The sequence below is a fragment of the Folsomia candida genome, unplaced genomic scaffold, assembly GCF_002217175.1.
Source record: "Folsomia candida strain VU population unplaced genomic scaffold, ASM221717v1 Fcan01_Sc007, whole genome shotgun sequence".
Classification (NCBI taxonomy): domain Eukaryota; kingdom Metazoa; phylum Arthropoda; class Collembola; order Entomobryomorpha; family Isotomidae; genus Folsomia; species Folsomia candida.
The window spans coordinates 3,547,064-3,566,060 of record NW_019091199.1 but is presented as its reverse complement, the minus strand read 5'-3'; the positions used below and the strand labels follow the sequence as shown (position 1 = coordinate 3,566,060).

Genomic DNA, 18,997 nt, shown 5'->3' with positions numbered 1-18,997 from the left:
CCATTATCATTACATTTACATTCTCAACCATCATTAGCGACTAATGATGATCGACTCCTCTGACTTTACATCACATGAACGTCATCACGTCTCTCTACTTTTACTACTTACACTGCTCTGGATGAGACAGACTGGTGATCATCACTAATATTTGCGAGAAATGTAAAATAATCCCCCCACCAATCTCAATGTTTTAGAATTCATGGGTCTCACACCAAAAATGATTCAACAGCAACAATGAGGAAATTATTGAAACATTGGCAGGAAAGCAACAACAAGAAAGTGGACTGAACCAGATACAATAATTCGCACGCATATTAAGCAAATATTATGCATGCAGAATTAGTGCGATGCTGACAAATTTCTCGAACCAATAAGTGCGAACAGAGCAGAGAATTGTTTACGCAAACAAAAACGGAATTATTTGCATACAAATGAAAAATTGACTTGTAAAGCGTATATTGATTTGCACATGTGATTACAAATTGCCGATATTATTGCAAAAACCTAGACGTTACATATCGGTAATGTCCCTGTATTTCAGTGCGAATGGTTTAAACGTTTGTACATAGCTGTCAAATCCTAGGGAAATTCTTGAAACCATTATGCATTACTCATTGCATAGAAATTACGTACTTTTCAATTTGATAGCTGAACCTAGGGGCGCAGATTGGTTCGTCGAAGGTGCTTCCAGTCAAGCAGGATAACAAAGTGAGACTCGTGACCATGATGCAGTTTCTATTTTGTTTTACAGGCTGTTTGGTAATCCAATTAGTCTTCTGCTCTTGTAATTAGTAGAAACGAGGCACAAACTAATTTGCTCCAGGATGATAATACTATCCTTGTAGAGATAAATTTGATACAAATGAGCATTGCCGTGTATAGTAAACAAAGATTTATTCATTAAAAGATGTTTCGCTTGCATCATATTTCTTTATTAAGTAATTGTTATGTATTGAACTAATACATAAAACCTACAGTCCAGACTCCATATAGCCCGAGTCAGGGACATAGTCCCTGACTCAATAAGTCAGAGCCCGCTTCTAAATTTTTTTCCGAATTGACCAACATAATATCACCAACTTCCGTGTTGTGGATGGTTAAAAGTCTAGTTTCTATTATTTGGTCCCAAATTTTTAAACTAGTTACAAATCATGTGCCTTGACCATCATGACCAGTGGGCTTCTTTAACATCATGAAGCTCTAAGCTGTATGTTTGTGCTATCCAGCAGTGGTTTTCAGCCTCCATATCAAATTTCAGCTCGATATAACGATTTTGAAAAATCAGTATGGGTCACCCCATAGGGTCACTCTGGTTGCACTTTGCTCACTTTTAACTTCATATTCTTTAATTAGAAGCCATTAAGTATCATTGTGCCGGACTTCATCTTTTTAAATCAATTTCTAAAAATCGGTATGGGTCACCCCATAGGGTCGCTCCAGATAAAAATTTTACCAATATCATTTCATATTCTTTCATTAAGACCCATAAGCAACCTCTCCATCAAATTTCAGTTCGATATGATGGTTTTGAAAAATCAGTATGGGTCACCCCCTAGGGTCCCTCAAGATGAAAATTTTTCCAACCTGAAGTTATTTTTTTCTATTAGGAGCCATTAGCAACCTCTGTGCCAAATTTCAGCTGTCTACAACAATTTTGAAATTTTGGTGCATAATACCCCACCCACTCCGATGACCCCCACCGGTCAACCACTTGACCGATTTGGCCCATCTTCGAACTCGTTTCCTAACTTTGTCAAATATGCATGTGGTAAAAATTTCAAGTCAATCGGTTCAGCCGTTTTGGCCCTATCGTGCCGGACAGACAGACAGACGGACGGACGGACATGACGGTTCCATAAGCCCTGACTCGGGCTAAAAACATGATTTATTCTACGTAGTTCGATCCATTTTTAACGGTGTGTTTAGAAGTGCCGGTTTTCGGAGATTTTCCCTTTTGCATAACAGTTAGTTTGCGTATAACCACCACTTTCGAAACTTTTTTTTTCTGGTGATAGAGAAAGAGAGATTGTGTCGGTCATCAAACTTTTTTGTAAATTCACTTGTGTGCAAATATATTTAGTGGTTGAGCAGCCAAGAAGAGTTGTTGGACGTGAGCTTGTTAAACTCTGATAACCCATAATTATCATCTCAGTGGACAAAGCCAATCAAAAATCAACGTCTAGGAAAAGTGAGACGGCCGGATGACGTCAATTCTGCTTGGTTTTTATTCAGCCTTTAATTGACTCTTCCAAATTAAATTAGAATTTGGCTTATTTGAGTGGTTACCACTTTCAAATAAGGTTGCAAGCGATTAGGTTATTGCATTTTTCGCATTCGGCATTGACCATTGTTCTCTTCATCACGAGCCTTTTCCAGAAGTGCTTCTTCCCATTCGAATAAAATTGCCCACAAATTGATGCGCATATTTTTGGTTTATATAATTTTTCTACTCCAACTTTGGCGATGGGGCTAATTATGTATACATAAAATTAGAATTATGCTTTCGATGTTCGGATGATTTATGCATGTCGATCAGTCGATCGATGTTAATCTCCTCCTTCGAGTACTCTACATGTATATTTGCAGAACTTGAGATTTAATTCTAATAAATAATTCTCAATATGTTAAAACCACCTTAATTCTTTATATCGTAATTGAGGAGTAATAAAAACCGCTTGATTAAAAAATGCCTGGAGGAAAATTGTTAATTGGGCGCAAGATTGACATGATTTTAAACATGAACTTGGAAGGGGTGGATCTCTAATTAAATAGATGCATGAAAAAAGTACAATCCAGGTTTATCCGATTACTATTTCTTTTCAACAATTACGCAAACTTGATATTTCGTGCATTGTACGCGTCATATCTGTAAACACAAGACATAAATACGTACCTAATCTCGAATTGTGTATTATAGGGATGCATGCAAACCTAACTTACGAAATATGCAATCGGTGCTCCAACACATAAATACATCCAACAAGACGATGGAGGAATTTATTGTATAGTATGCTGCGCGTAGGTATACGTTGGTCATCAGGAGGCAGTTTGATTCTGCTGAGATTTTGGCCCGAGGAAACGAGTGAGAGAGAGGTGAACAAGGGGAGTTTAATTATCAGATTCATACCTGGAATTATGTATGCAGATTGTGTGTGTGACTAACCAAAACCTTCTCTGCCTACCTGACCTGGTCATCGGTGGTGGTGCATGTCGTGTTAAACGCCACACCACCATCCAGCCAAACCAACCAGCCTGCACCTGTTCACTCAACAATGCCAGCAGTTTATAAAACATTTATCCCCGGTGTTGCAAAGATTTATGTAAAGTGTGGTCTTTGCGTGACTTCATTTTGAGACTTTGCATCCAGTTGTGTCGATGGATGGATGTCCTAAGACTTTTCCAATCCAAGAACAGATTCCTTCCTCCATTCTCACTTTTCCTTTCTTAAAAAGAGCTTATCAAAAATGCCATCAATCAATTTGCCTCATCTAAAGAAACCGGGAGGATGAGAGGAGGAACGAAGAAGGTGTTGGACGGGGTAAAATTAAGAACATGGAATCAGAGTTGAATTGAGGCCATCTCCTCAGAGGTACAAACACAATGGCTTTGTCCTGGAATGGAACAGCTTGAGCTCATTGTTGAATCATCCCGAATATGGACTTGGCCTGGCCTGGAGTAAATGAGATGAATTCGTCTCTCGCTATCTGAACAATGTATCGTCCTCGCATTATCTCCTCGCTCCCTCCCATCCGTCTTAAATCCTCTTCTCATGCCGTTCGTATGTACGACATGTAGAAGAATGGGGCGAGTTTTTCCTCACGAAGGTCGTTCCCTCTGCGTAGTCTTAATCTGGTGGTGATGAGGACTCGTACCCTTGTACCTGAAACGAGATGAGATGGGCAGGCAGGTGGGTATAAGACGAGGAAAAGTAATAGGACATGAGTACAACAATGCAATTCCTTTATCTGGTCAGATAGAACGAGGGTGGGTCCTCCTCATTCTCGGTGTTGATCCCTTCAACGGCAACATGATTGTGGTAACATCGTGGTGGTGGTTGTAGGGCTCACATTGTATAATAAGTCCGAACATCATATTATCCTGTAGATGATGTATATATGGAACATCTCTCCTTTTTTAATACTCATGTCTCGAAAGGTTGTTGGAAAATGTTTAAGCACCACACAGTCAGATTAAGATTGGTCCGTCCTGGTTGAGTCCAGAGATGAGGAGGAGAAGAAGAAGATGGTGTTATTGTACTGTTTTGGTTGTAAATAAGTATGTAAGTATGTATTGGTCCTCGCAAGCAGTTTGTGGTGTGCGTACATACTGCATGGCGTGCACTTACTTGATTTTTATTATTAAAATAGGCAGGTGGATTTGATGTGGTCTAGCGTGGAGGAGGAGGTGGAGGAGTCGAGGTGTGATATTAAATGGCGATAATGTTATAGGAAGAGGATTTTTGGGAGGGTTGAAAAAACAAACCTTCCATTTCTCCATCATCATCGTGATCTTTCAGATCTTGGACACGAAATGGAATAAAACGACGGAAGGACTCAAATTCTCCTTTAATAATAATGATAATAGTGCTCAATGCACATTAATTATCATCTCCTCCAGCATGCCCAGTCCTTTATACGCTACGAGCATTTATTCGAATTACAGACTTGAAGCCCAAGTCGAGTAGCATTGTTTGAGCGAGGAAATGTTACAATAAGTAATGTTTTTTTTAATCTTGTAATTCTGGGTTGCAACCCACGAATGAACGGACTACCAGCAATTAAGTCTGGGTTATGGAAATTGTAATTGTGGTTGATTTTTATTTGGTTATCACAGGAATAATTTGTATCAAATATTAAACGGTGGTGAAGATAGATTTGTGAAACGTCTTGTAACTTTTTGTCCAAGGTGGTAACCAAACGGTAGAGGATGTGAGACATGAATAATTTAAATTATGATGATATGCAAATGAGGGGTGGGTGGTGGGGATGAGGTGGAGGAATGCGGAGAGAGGTCATAAATCGGTCGTACTGTAAGAAGCAATTAGTCGGTGCGCCCCATGAGTCCAGTCCGATCCAATCGAATCTGCTGCACATTGCGCATTGTTGTTGTACACCTATTTGTAGACGTCGGATCGGTGTGCAGAGTACGTAATATCGTATCCTCTGCCTGCGCTGAGGGGCAATAATGTAAATTCTCATTCCACATTCCCAATCTTAATAAATTCTGAGTCTCACTACACAAAAAATGATTAACTCTCCTCAGATGTGTTGGAGGTAATAACGAACAGGAGTTGTGGAATACGGACCTAAGCCCTTTTTCTCGTTCTTATAAGGATTCACACTAGGAACGGTCCATGCAGTCCTTGCTTTGGGATCGTATCGCTTTTTCCAGTGGGAGATCATGCTTGATTTGAAGAAACAGGAAATGTGAGCACCCCCACACGCCTCGGCAAGTATATAAATATGTACAGTACACCTGCATACATACGTACGTGAGCAAGCAGGGCGCACAAAGGGAACAAATTCTAAAAGTTATTGTTATTATTATTATAAGTTTTAAAGTTATAAATTATTACCATTTCTTCCAAGCCTCGAAACAACCCTCTCTGCATTTTAAGCAGCTCTGCTCAGAGAGAGAAGCATGGATGAGAATAAAAGAAGGAAGTCTTCACGTTGGCGTACATATTTGTGTATCTCGGTTGTACTACATCTTGGCTATTTGTCGCCTCTCCATTGTATCCGAACTTGTTGCTCCAAGGAAGAAGAGGGAACAAGAAGAGCTGGAAAGCTCAAGTTGCAGGTTTGGATTTCAAATGAGATTTCCATCCGCATGCAGGTCGAAGCTAAAACCATTGAATTTTGTAGCAGGGCTGAGAAAACAACGCAGCTCTGCATGAGACTTGGTCAACAGGACGAGATGAGAATGAGATGCATTTGCTTGTTTGTGGGGCAGGAGGATGAAATGAGATGCTTTCTTAACGTGAACGATAATGTGTCCGGATGCCTCATAAGGCTCGCATTTCTTATTCTCTGGCATTTCTGGGATTACGTAGAAGTGCATATTTTATTTATTTGGTGGTGTTTATGTACAAGTCCAGATTTTAAAATGGTAGAGCACTCTATATCTCAAATTAATAACATTTTACCAATTTTGTACCTTTAATGAATAACTCGACATGAACATAGGCAGCCAACCGATAAACTCGATAAACCAGCCACACTCAGAAATTGTACTGAAAGATCCGCTCCTCTCCACGTAATACAAGGAAGACGAGCCATTTCTTGGTCTTGAGCTGCAATGCAACCTTCTGATTTGAAGTATGGTCTTAAATCTTAACAAGTACAAATGTCAGTAATAACTTGAACCTTTTCATTTTATTACAACTCTGGCTTCGTTAAGAGGAGGAGGAGGATTGGCTCCTATATTATTTTCCTCCACAAACGCTTGCATTTCATTTACACCACGACGAGCGACCACTGGAGCAATCACGCACTCTTAAGAACCACAACTCCTCGCACCACGATGCGATCCGACGCAGGAAGGCTGACCAACAATGCAGTGGCTGCAACAATGGGATTCATGCTCTCTCCACGAACCAAGCCCAATGGGAAACTTGAACTTGTTGTATTTCGAAGATATGGCTGGATATAGGGGGAAACACAATGCTGCGAGTTTGTATATGACCTGGAGGAGGAGGAGGATTTGTTCTCAGCAGCCCAAGAAAAAGGCTCAAATTCATTTCACTCGCATTCACCACGGAAAACAACCCTCTTGAGCAGAAAGAAATCCCTTGTATGCCATGTCATGCACCAGAAGAGTCTCCTCATTTCATTTCATTAGAGAGAGAGAACCTTTCTTTAAAAATCTGCCTGGGATGGAAATATGTTGGATGGTGGTAAAGTTTATATTTTATTTTGTGTATATCCTGCATGCTCTCCAACGCCACAGTCCAGTTCTCCTTAATCCGTTCACAACAAAACAACAGCACTCGCCACGCTAGAATTTCCTAGCCACGATATTTTCCTCTCGGTATTTATTTTGATGTGTAATGTGAAACCGCAAAAGTTGGTTAAGTATTCGTGAGAAAAATTACAGAGTACGCGAACTCCGTTAACAATTGTGTGTTGTGAAATCAAAAATTGTGCAATTCTTGGTACCCGGAAAGTGGGATAAAACCGGAATGTGGGACTCTGGCGGAGGACGAGGAGCGGGGAGGAGGGGGGAAGCAATTAAATGTTGAATCACCGACGCTGACACGGAATCATGTAATCAGAATCGAGTGGGCAGTGAGCGAGTGTGTGATTGAAAATACATTTTGTGCACCACAGTTCGGAAGAACTGATTTAATAGCTTGCAAAGAAATTGTGATGCAAATCCGGTCAATTTCTGTGAAGGAAATAAAAATAAATTGAAATGGAGAACCACTGCATCATAAAACATTCCACTTCGGAGGATTTTATTTATGGTAAGCAATTTAATATTTATTGACTTACGTACGACGACGAATTATGTATGGTTAGCAATTCTGCGCTAGAATTAAGCGAATACTTGTTAATTATGGGACCGCAATGAGCAGATGTGCTGCTCTGCACCAATTATTATTTATGTATTCAACAATTCTGTTAGCACGAGCAACTTCCAAATGTGTGCTTTAATGATATATTTTTGTGGCCTGTTACTGGAGGCTTGATTTCATGTACATTTCAAGTTGTACATCATATCAGGAGAAGTGGACGTTTTATTATGAATGTGACCAACTGTTGTCATTTAACATGTGCCAGTGTAACTATTTATTAGGGAACAGTTTTATTCAAAGTTTAAAAAATCGTTTATTTTCTGGGTCTCTCAAGTAAGTTGGAGGGTGCCAAGTAAAGTGCCCTCACCAAAAATAGGTAATCCAACCCTTCCAACTGTCTAAATGTCAATGTCATCCCTGATATTTCTTGGTATGTACTCGGTAGTTGTGATATTTTTGTATGTATGCATTTACATACGTGCACTGCACCCAAAATCCTCCACTATCTTTGAATTTTGCACACGAACCGAAACTTATCGAGGAGGCTAACAATCTAAGAATGACGCACATTTGCTATAAATTTTCTGATTTCCGAATAGAATAATAGTTTTAAGAAAAGTTAGCAATTGACACTAATACAATAAAAGGAATGACTTTGCTAAAACTGTTTTTGAAGGTTCTGAAACTTGGGAGTAGTTGAACATATGTATAATCCGTTGTGAATTGGATGAATCTCCGACCGACCCTTTCTTACATAGTAGATTTGCCTATAGTTACCCTTTAGTGTTGACCCCAAAATCTGAAGACGGGCGAAGCATAACATGATTTTGACATGTCCATAGCCATTGTGAACAAATGGATGTATTGTGCATTGTAAATCTCTCGTCAGAACAGAGGAGACCCTTCGATTGGACTTTTATTGGAAATTTGTGCCCATCGTCCTCCATACCCGAAAGAAGTCGTGCAGTCTGGGAACCAGGGAGCTCAGCGTTTATTTTTACATGTTTCTGGTCGAGAAAAGGTTCCTTGAGAATTTCTTCTTGAGCTCCACGGGACGCACCCACCATCCGGCTGCTCCACTGTCATAAAAGTATTGAAAAGATATTTCATAATGACAAATGTCACGTACGGTTGGAGGAAGAAGAAGGTTCTCAAGAGACGAAGGATGCATTGTTATTTTTAAGGGCTGCTTAAAGTCCTTTTGCATTGTGCTTAGGTAGGAAGAGTTGCAGGTGGCCTTTTCAAATGAGGGACACTACATAATACGTAAATAAACGGGGAAATTTCAACAGCAGATATGCATTCGTATGTATGTAGGAATTAAAAATAATAATTTTAAGAAAGCCAATGTCAGGTGTGTGAAGGTGCCAAGGTGTGAAATGGGCTGTCCATTTTTTCAGGGAAATTACATTTCCAATCTAAATCTAAATTGAATGAAGGGCTTTAAAACATTTGGTCAGAGATATGATAGCGGTTCCACTTGCTTGGGCATCCCATTTTATTTATTCTCTTAACTTGGCTCTTAACTGGGTACACATGTGAAGTGATAAGATAAGGAGCAGGCAGGAGAAGAAGAGGACGACCGAGCAATAAGAAGAAGAAAAAGTGGACGGAAAGGATGCACGAATTCCTTTTTATTCCACCTTCGTCTTTGTGACCCGGCCAGCTTTTATTCCTTCTTGGACAATCATAAAAGAAATGCCATGCTGGCTGGGATTCTTCTGCATTCTGTTGAATTAAGGAATACACACAAATACGTAAATATTTTTTCACCCCCTTCACCGTACTTGCACTGCGACTTTTTTTTCGTGTCCCATGTGGACAAAATCATAAAAGCGTTTTGTATCAATTTTCTTTACAAAGCTGACGCACCACGGCATTTCATTTTGTCATGGGCATAAACAGGTTGACTTTTGACTCTGTCAGTTCAGTTGGGATTTGTCTCTTGGGGAAGAAGAACACGTTCTCTGGGAATTCTATGCATTTGTGTGAAACTGTGAACCGTGTGGATTTCAGGATTACGTTTAAAATAAGTGAATCGTGTGCTGGTGAGGTTTCTGCTTCAGATAGAAATTTGTGGTTTGGTGCATAGCAGTCGTTACATTATTGGTGCTTTGTGGCGTGGTTGGCTAAGTAATCACGGATTTGTTCTGGTTTGCTGTTACGTGACATAAAAAGTTTGTTGTGGTGTGGTAAATAGCCACGATTCCACAATTTGGTGAGCATGATGCAAACAAACAACAAGGAGTTTTGGCTTAAGGTGCATATAAGTACATAAATGTCCACCAATTGAGACGTGATATGGCACGCATTTACAAGTGTTCTCATCACACAGTCGGGATTACTCCATGGTTTTACATATTTATATGAAACGGACTCGTTCATCTTGGTGATCGTCAAGATTCCAGATTGACATACACTCTCGAAGATGCGCATTCCGTAATGAGGATGATAAAATAATTGGAAAATTTTGTTTTGATGGAAAATTTGTGGGTAAGTTTTACATGCATTCCAGTATTAAGCACATATGTACCTGAATATCATATCAGTAGCGGAAGTTGTGCACATATTAATTATTTGCATAATGCGCGTATAATCTGTTATCAGCTACTTACATATTTCTACTTGAAAATCTCGCTCTATTGGCGCACTGAATATAATGTTACACAGTTTGACTGGACAACCGGATATTTGTGCGTTTGCATTAATGTGATAAAATTTGAAAACAGATTTTCCAATTTATGACACAAACACATGCAAAAAAATCAGACAAGGGTGGATGTAACACGTCTTGTTTTGCATAAAGTGTGTGAATGTGAATGTGTCCCAATAATAATTGGCATGTGTGATGAAGCGTGACCCAGGCAGGGCAGGTATAAATATCAAATCTATTTTCAGAAAAGATGAGATTAGACACCAGTCACAAATAGAACTGTTGTGCTCAAAAGCTCAACTTGGATTAAAAGATGAGAGCAATTTTTGTCAAAAATCTCGTTGAAAAGATGACAAGTTTCAAAGACATAATAAATTGGGAGGAATTGCCAACTTTGCCATCTCATGGCTCACACACACACACACGCAGAGCCACACGGGTATTTTAGTTGCCAAAATTTTGCAACCCGAGCAGCTTAAACTGAGCCCACTTATTGTGCACCAGTGTTTTTGCAAATGGTTCTTGGATACATAGGTGCGAATATGGTCTCGTGAATATGTATCTGAAGACAACATACGCCACCAAGTCAGGCCGCGAGACGACATGGTTTCTTGTGTTACTTGTTCTGTTCTTGTCCTCATCCTGTTCTTGTGTCTTTTCTCAAGTAAACACAATAAGGCTCAATTCTCACAAGTATATAATCGCAAAGTCTTCTTTTCTTCCTCTCTCTCTCGGGGAAAGGGAAAACGAGACGATGCGCTGAAACTTTCTTGAACACCCTCGGCAGACGGTGGTTAGGACATTGCCGAATAGAATGAATTCAATAGGTGGGCACACAAATAAATAAGTGCGTCTGCTGTGATTGCATGCCCTTTGACATTTGAGGCTTGATATCCACCATCCATATGCATAGTCAGTCACTCCTTCTGCCATGAGAAGCTAAAGGTGATCATTTTATTTTAATTTAACTTTCGGCTGCTTCGTTGGTTGGAATTTGGCCAATGTGCAGAATGAGAAAATTCTCTTCTCTGTGTAAGCTGCGAATGTGTTCCAGAGCAGTAAAGAAGTACAGGATAAGTGCACGTATTTAATATGCCACCATTTGAGTCAGTTTCTCAACTATCTTTTATGCATATACATACATACGTATACTTATGTATAAGCTGCTGCATACTTACAGGACGAGGAGCTCTCACTTTGTTCCAACGTGTCATTTTGATAGATTATTGTTAAGCTTTGTGAGACGACACCTCCTTCAATCGAATGTGCATATGTACATACATGCGCACACCCATTGTCATAATACGAGGCTCAAATTTCCCAGAGTTTCCTAGACCATTAGAGTAAATTAACTGTTCAAATATGAGTAAAAACAGAGGAAGGATTGTCATTTCTTATTAAGCTAAAGATTAGTTTATTATTTGACTACTCCACTCTAAGACTAATATTACAACTTTCTGTATGGCTTATTTTTCAGCGAGCAGTATTGATAAATTTGTTATTCAGCCATTGAGCGAGATTATTATTATTATTTGTCGGCACATGAATGACATTATTTTCCATTGATTTGCAATCAAGGGAATATTAGCCGGGATTGAATTACATTTTGGCTGCCTGCTTGGATGACTGTTGTTTTTGATGATGCAAGTTATCTTGGCTCATACTCGCTGAACCAGAGAGAGAGAGAGAGAGGAAAGTCATTTGAAAGGCAATTCATTCCAATTCATTAAGACGAGACGGGCCAAGAAGTGGAAGGAGAGGAGTACAAGTCATGTTCGTGATAAAGACTCATTTATGAAATGACATGGTGAGCAAGTGGTGCACCGGGATATGTCACGTAATAATATGACTCAATCCCTCCGCACCCCAAGGAAAGCAAGGCAGGCAGACAGATAAGCTGCCAACAAGATTCGGGTGCAGAGACCAGACTGTTGGGCTGTTGTGGAGGTGCTCCTTCCTATACACACACAGAAAGAATTGAATAAATGACGACGACGACGATATGCTGCTACCCCACCAGAAGAAGAAGAAGAAGACCGTTGTGAGCAGAATCAGTCCAAAGATCCAATCCACCAATCTTTCTCTCTCTCTCTCTCTCCCCTACTTTCCATCCACTCTCTTAAGTGGTTGGTGAATTGGCATCGGGTAGAAGACGACGAGGAATATCTGCACACCAGAGTCGTTGGCAACAAGAGAAATCTCTGAGATTCAGCCCATCCACCACGTTAGGTCAGGTCACTCCTTCGGTCCATGATACATATATTTACATTCGCGTATTACGATTTGGTCGTCGCCTTACGAGATAGAAGAACCTGTTTTTTGCCTCCACTCTTCCTTTAATCTCCACCAGTTTGGTTTATCCTGAGTGCTAATCCGAACGTGAACTTGAACGTATTGCGAATGAGCATCGCATCATACATCGCAAAATCCAGTTACATTATTACATAGTTGGCTGGGTGGTGATGATTAGCATAATATACATGAACACGTAAAGTAACTTGTCCGTCCGTCCCATGCATCGTGATCCATCCATCCAGTGTACATTGCGATAATATTACATTCAATCTCTTTGTGCAACAACTTTTTATTGACGGACTCTATAGAACTAGTGAGCCATTCTACATGTCTGTTCTCTCTTGTATAATAAAACACGTCCAATTTCGGGATCCCCAATCCAAACCACATCTGCCAAAAAGTCGCAAAACTTGGGGAGACGCGCAGTCTGCCCTTTCCTTCCAATCCTACAACATCCATCCACTCATTCGTCGCGAAATTTCTGCTCGCATCAAACATTTACGCGTCTAAATTACATTTAGAGCAAAAAGTGCGACGAATATAAATGTTGGAATGTTGCACATTTAGTAAGTGAACTTAAATCTCTCTCTCTCTCTCGTCACTCGTCGTGATCTTTTGACACTTTTAGTATTGAGTTGCCATTTTATTGATGAGGTTGCGGTAAAAGGGTTACAAGGGCGAAAGCAATTCAAGAATTTTTGCTGTTGGACAGAATTTTTCGGTTGTTTCGTGAACAATCTCGTGGAAGTCCATGCATACGTGGACAGGATATGAGTAAGATACATACAACGAGAATGCTGCTCCTCTCGAGAAGCTCTCTCTCACCATAAAGTAATAATTCAGCAAATATTTTATCGATTAAGTCATCATCTTGTGCTTCTCCTGGTGGACTTATGTGTAAGAGGCTTCTGCTGACACCACTCTCTCTCTGTACTGGGTTGGCTAAACCTTGGTATAATTTGCAGAAATGACGTTATGACTTCCAAAATTGGCGAGTTATTCGCATCATTGAGGGTGGTGTGCACTAAATACTTGGTAATAAGTAAGCAGGTCGTGTGGCTTATGATTGGTTAGAATGGTCTGACAAAAATTGAATACAAACTTAGCAGTGCAACAGAAGCAATCATACAAATTCAGAGTTGACCATCAACACTTTTTGCTCTGGGCAGAATAATAATTATTCATACAGATTCATCATGAGTGCGTCCATTTATGCTGAGACAAGTACAGTATATACATAAGTGCATATGTACATTGATAAAGAAAGTGGTGCGCAGGCAGCTAGGTCTCCTTGAATGGCATGAAATAAGCGATGGGCGAATAAACGCGATTCATATGCGTCACAAGATATGTACTTATTCATAATGTGCGTTGAAGGAAATCCGCCCAATGAATTGATCCAGTAATTTTACTCAGTTACAAATGGAAATGGAGATGTACATAACTGCATACATTGACCAATTACTTACTTATTATGGACACTTCTTATTATGGATTAATTATTATTATTGAGTATTCCACATCCTTGAGTACTTAGCAAAGAAAGAAACTTGACTTCAAAAACGTGCCAAACTAAGAAAAAACACTTTAAAATGTGATCATGTTCAAGAATGTGTCATTTTATCAGATCTCGAATTGTGAATGAATGAAGATCATTAATGAGAGCAAAAGAAATTCAAATCTCAGTTATTGGATATTCAGTAACTGCGATGACTGGGAGCAGCAAGTAAAAATTCGCAGCGATAAAATCAGTGAAATACAAGTCAGAAAACATTTTATTCAGATTGCTTATTATTTTTATGAGCATAAATTTTCTCAAAATTTAACCACCACTGCGCTGTGGAGACGAATTATTTCGTATTGCGCGACACAGCCATTAAACTTTTCTGTTAAACTCTGAACTCTGAACATTCACTTCAGCTCAGACTTGTATGTGTGCATATAAATATGTATGTATGTATTACCACAATTTTTTATTAGTATACCGCAATTGAAATGGGTTAAAGGGTAAATGGTAAAGAATGTCGTAAAAATGGGAATAAAATAGAGTTTTTTTCTTATTGCTTTTGCAGATTGGGCCACATTGAATGCTGGAAAGTGAAGCTGGATCCCGTCATCGAAAGTATATACAGAAAACATACACAGAACAACTAATTTTGACAAATTTCGGTTCAACTTGACTTCCTGAGTAGAATAAAGCAAGTAAAAGAAAGGAGAAGAAGGATTCAGCAAGAGCGGGAGTGAGTGGTCATTAGTGGTCATCGCTTATTAGCTTTGAAACAAGTTCTTCAAGACTAAACCAACACCAGGAAGAACAGCAGGACATCGACCCAGTAGATTATTAGCAGATATTGGATCCGAACAATAAACCAGTCTCTCGATTCACACACCACGACGAGACGAGGGATCCACGAGAGACTCAATTTCAACAAGAACACTTTTTTAGTACGAATTAACCAGAATTTGTCTCAACCTCAAGATTAACACAACAATGGAACCCAGCGATTGAAAAACAAGACAACTTCATCTTCAAATGAAGCAAATGTGTCATTATTTTTGAGGCACACGGCTGCAGTGACAAGATGAAGCTGTTTCTGTCACATTTGGTGACAATTATTACCATTCTGGTCAGCGCCATCCCAGGTTTGTACATTTCATTTATTTATTATTAAAGCCATTCCATATGCATTTTTATTTCTATTATTATGCTGATCAAAACCACTACTAGTGAATGAATACTGACGTGATGAAGAAGAGAATGCATTTGCGAGTCACAAATTGTGCATAGCCAGCCACACAATTTCAGTTGGTTATGTTAGCTTGTTGGTTGGTTGGCTTGTCTATTATGTACATCAAAAATATGCAACGGAGGCATTTAAGTTGCGTTTAATTCACATCGTGTCCATAATAAAAGTGGGAGCTTGGTCATAAAAGTTGTCCGACTGTAGCAAAGTGTTGTTCTCCAGTGATTAATTGTCCAAAAAAGATTTTAATCAAATCAACAACCATTATTTTGCACAATCAAGAGATAATCATTTATACCTCGGTTGAGATGACGAGAGAGGATGAATCGAAAACCTGTTTGCCTTCAGGTCCCCAAATGCACGTAGAAGAGGTAGATATTTATTACCTACGAATTTGTGTAGAACGCTCATTTCGCATATTCCATTACGGGAACTCTCAGCCTGCACGGATTATTTTGAACACACATTTCATTTCAGGGTGGATAGAGCAACACTATATTTGCATATGTATATAGGCATCTACATATGTATATGCATTTAGAAGGATACATAGAATAGAGCTGTAGCTTTACTCCATAATTTATTGATGCAGAAAGCGTTGTTTTTTCTACTTTTTGGATGAGATGACAAATGGTTCTTTTTTCGCGTGAAAATTGCAAATAATTTTGGATTTCATGAGACTTGTTTGAGAGAGATGTCAAGAAAACTGATTTATTCTCCAATTAAGGCAGCATAACAAAGATGACGGATATTTACTACCTTTTGCATTATTCACAACGTATGACTCGAGTGGATTATATAAATAATATCGCTCTCCTGAGCCTACATTGCACAACAATGGGTTTTCATGATAGAAAGTATGTAATAATTGGGCGGCAGAGCTATCTGTGCAGTGCGTGGGAGACACACAAAGAAAGGTTTCGATCCTGCTTAAAACTGACCATTTTAGGAGTTGAGACAATTTGTCACAAACAAGTGTTCATCTACATAAATAATTGGGGTTACAATCATCGTTCAAACAATGATGATGGCGATGTATTTGCATTATGTATCATGTGCATCTTCTCGCTGTAATTACAGTTTATGCTGAATTTGAATTTGTATTTTCAACAGGAAAGTCTGAGCATGTTTGCGACTTTGACAGAAATTGCCTTCAGATTTACAACAATATGAAATCCGTGTACGAGGAGGTGCCAAGTGACTTGACGACTCTGTGCGCATTGTCTCACGACCTTGGTGGCTGCATGAAGAAGGCATCCAGGAAATGTCGCGGAGACTTGTAAGTTCTGCAGGATTCACTGCATAGCCATTACTGCATTACGAGCCAATGAATCTAATAAAGGGTGATTTGTTTTTCTTTTGTTTCCAGAAATTACCACTTTTTCGAAAAGCTTGTTCGAGATTTGAATACGAACACGGGAGTGGTAAAAAATTGTGCGGGTGGGATGGTTAAAGGGTCCGAGGAGAACAGTTCGAATGGGAGTTCTCAAACTTCCATGTCCAGTCATCACGAAATTAGTCATCACAACCACCACGGTCGCAACCGAGAGCGAGCAAGGGGTCGAATAAACCAAGCCTTGGACCACTGCGCCCCCAAAGTGGACGCTCCACTCGCTGGCTGCGGTCTTTACGGGTTAACTAACCTGAAAAGCTTCTCAGAATCTCTGAACTACACGGATATCAACTACTGCAGTCTAGCTGGTGCTTGGAACCTCATCGACACTCCAGAATTGTCTGTACAAATTACAAACAAAGGTGGCTTATCACCACTGCCAAAAGATATAACTGCCACTACTCTGGTAAGTCCAAATTTCCAAATGCATGCGCAAATACTCTTTGTGACGCGGGACTTCACTTTCCCTGTAATTTTACAATCCCAGTGGTTGTTGCAAAAAATGAAGATAATAAATACATGTAAGCATTAACACGTTATTTGTTTAATGATAAATTGCAGGTCACAGTGATAATAAAGAACAGTGAATGCTCAGAGCGTAAACTTTATCAAGCAAGTAAGTCTGTTAAAGTACAAGGCGTCGTGTTAATGTGTTATTCGTAACTAATGTGACGCAAATTATTGTTTTCTGTAGCATTTGACGAAGTTCCTGGCATGTTTTCCGATGGTTCCACCACCTCTGGAAATGTTTTCATCGAAACGGTCACCGAGAGTGAGCATTCCAAAATCCACCTTCCTTATCTTTCAACCACCATTGATGTGATAAAGGTAATTGAACAGAAGATTGCATTGCACTGTATTCACACTGATTATGCATCCGTAAATAGCAATATATATGTATGTACATGGCTTTTTAAACGTAAATATTTTGTATGTCTTCAGGTTTTAGACAAAATTCCAATTCCGTCCCTCGCCGTAACAATAAAGATGCCCCAAGCCTCTGCCCAAGGGTTCATGTCAGAGCCCAAGCGCCTTCGTGGCCTTCCTCTGTGCTTTTACGGATGTCCACGCACCGCCACAATGAGGCCAAAGCCATTGGCAGAGTCCTCTTCACTGAGCACGAAAAGCGGAGCGACGTCCACGTCGTCGTCGTCGTCCAGTACAAATAACAATAATAATTATTACAAGAGTAAATGTCCCAACCCGGAAGTGGGCAAAGGTTCTGTTGATGATTACGAACTGCCACAAGCGGACGGTGCACCTTCTTCCGTCCATCCATCCTCACCCGCGTCCAAGCCCCAACGACGTCGTTCGGAGGACACCGAATTTTCTGGATCCCTCTCTGCCGAATTTCTAAGTCAAAGCAGCTCTTTTGCGAATACCGATTTTGGTGGGCAGCGAAGCCAGAGAAGTCATTCCAGTAATACGGCCGTCATTTGTGCGTCGCTGAATAGTGTGCACGCTGTGCTGTTAGATACCGTCGTGGTCGGAGTAAAGTTAAAGTTTCCTGGAGATGGTAATTTTATCGACCTTTACAACTCTCAAGACTCTAATTTTGTCAGTTTCAGTTCCGCCCTGACAAGTCAGAGCTCTCCTGTTAGTAAATTCCATTGTGTATTTGTATATTTAACAGCTACCCTGATATTTGCGTGGAGCTGATGCTAAATGCTAATTACTTATAAGTAATAATAATGTGACATTTATTTATCTTAGTTTTGACCTCGTGTAGCTTATTTACTGTGTAGTGGAACATGACTTTGTACTTTAAACTGTATTTATTTTTTATTCTGTTTAAGAAATTTTAGCCTACATTGTTTGTTCATCAAGTATTAATTAATTCCAAAGCAAGCAAGCTACCTTACGTGTTTACATTGTACACGAAGAATTGCAACTCTTTTTTGCATATTATTTATGTATTCATGTGCCAAATTGTTGCGTAATCTTAAAGCGCATAATATTTTTATAAAAGAACCTCTGTACCACTTGTAAGGTCGATATTTACCATGAGACTAAATGAGGCAGCTTGTAGGAGTAAGGAAATATATTAAATATATGTAGTATGACCAAAATAATACACAAGTTATGCAACAGGCAGATAATATGTAAGCAGAAGAACAAGGGGTGAATCTTCTACACGTATGAAGAAAGTAGAAATTTTAAAAAAATGCAATTAATTATGGTCCAATTTGAATAGGGGACAAAACGTCTTTGTGTTTTTTTTAATAGATTGTATGTGTGTATGCTAATGTGATGTGATGAGCTTCAACGTGTTCGTTCGTGCCGTCTTTTTGTGACCATACAACAAGCAAAGATCTCAAGTTATATACAATTAACTTTACAACGTAAAATAAATAAAGATTTTTATGAAATTGATGAAAAATCATGTCTTTATA

General features: G+C 39.4%; 1 protein-coding gene across 3 annotated transcripts; it reads left to right on the top strand.

The window, feature by feature from the left end:
• The first annotated feature begins 6,945 nt into the window (after positions 1–6,945).
• On the top strand, positions 6,946–18,984 carry LOC110852246. 3 transcript variants are annotated; one of them, XM_022100261.2, is made up of 7 exons: positions 6,946–7,468; positions 14,540–15,110; positions 16,325–16,490; positions 16,581–17,010; positions 17,166–17,220; positions 17,299–17,432; positions 17,547–18,984. In XM_022100261.2, exons 2-7 carry the CDS (start codon positions 15,050–15,052, stop codon positions 18,261–18,263), a joined length of 1,563 nt encoding a protein of 520 aa, XP_021955953.1. In that variant the 5' UTR covers positions 6,946–7,468; positions 14,540–15,049; the 3' UTR covers positions 18,264–18,984. The 3 variants fall into 3 exon arrangements, with proteins under 3 accessions (XP_021955953.1, XP_021955954.1, XP_021955952.1); XM_022100262.2 differs by lacking the exon at positions 6,946–7,468 and adding an exon at positions 9,453–10,012; XM_022100260.2 differs by lacking the exon at positions 6,946–7,468 and adding an exon at positions 12,364–13,033.
• Positions 18,985–18,997: the final 13 nt, after the last annotated feature.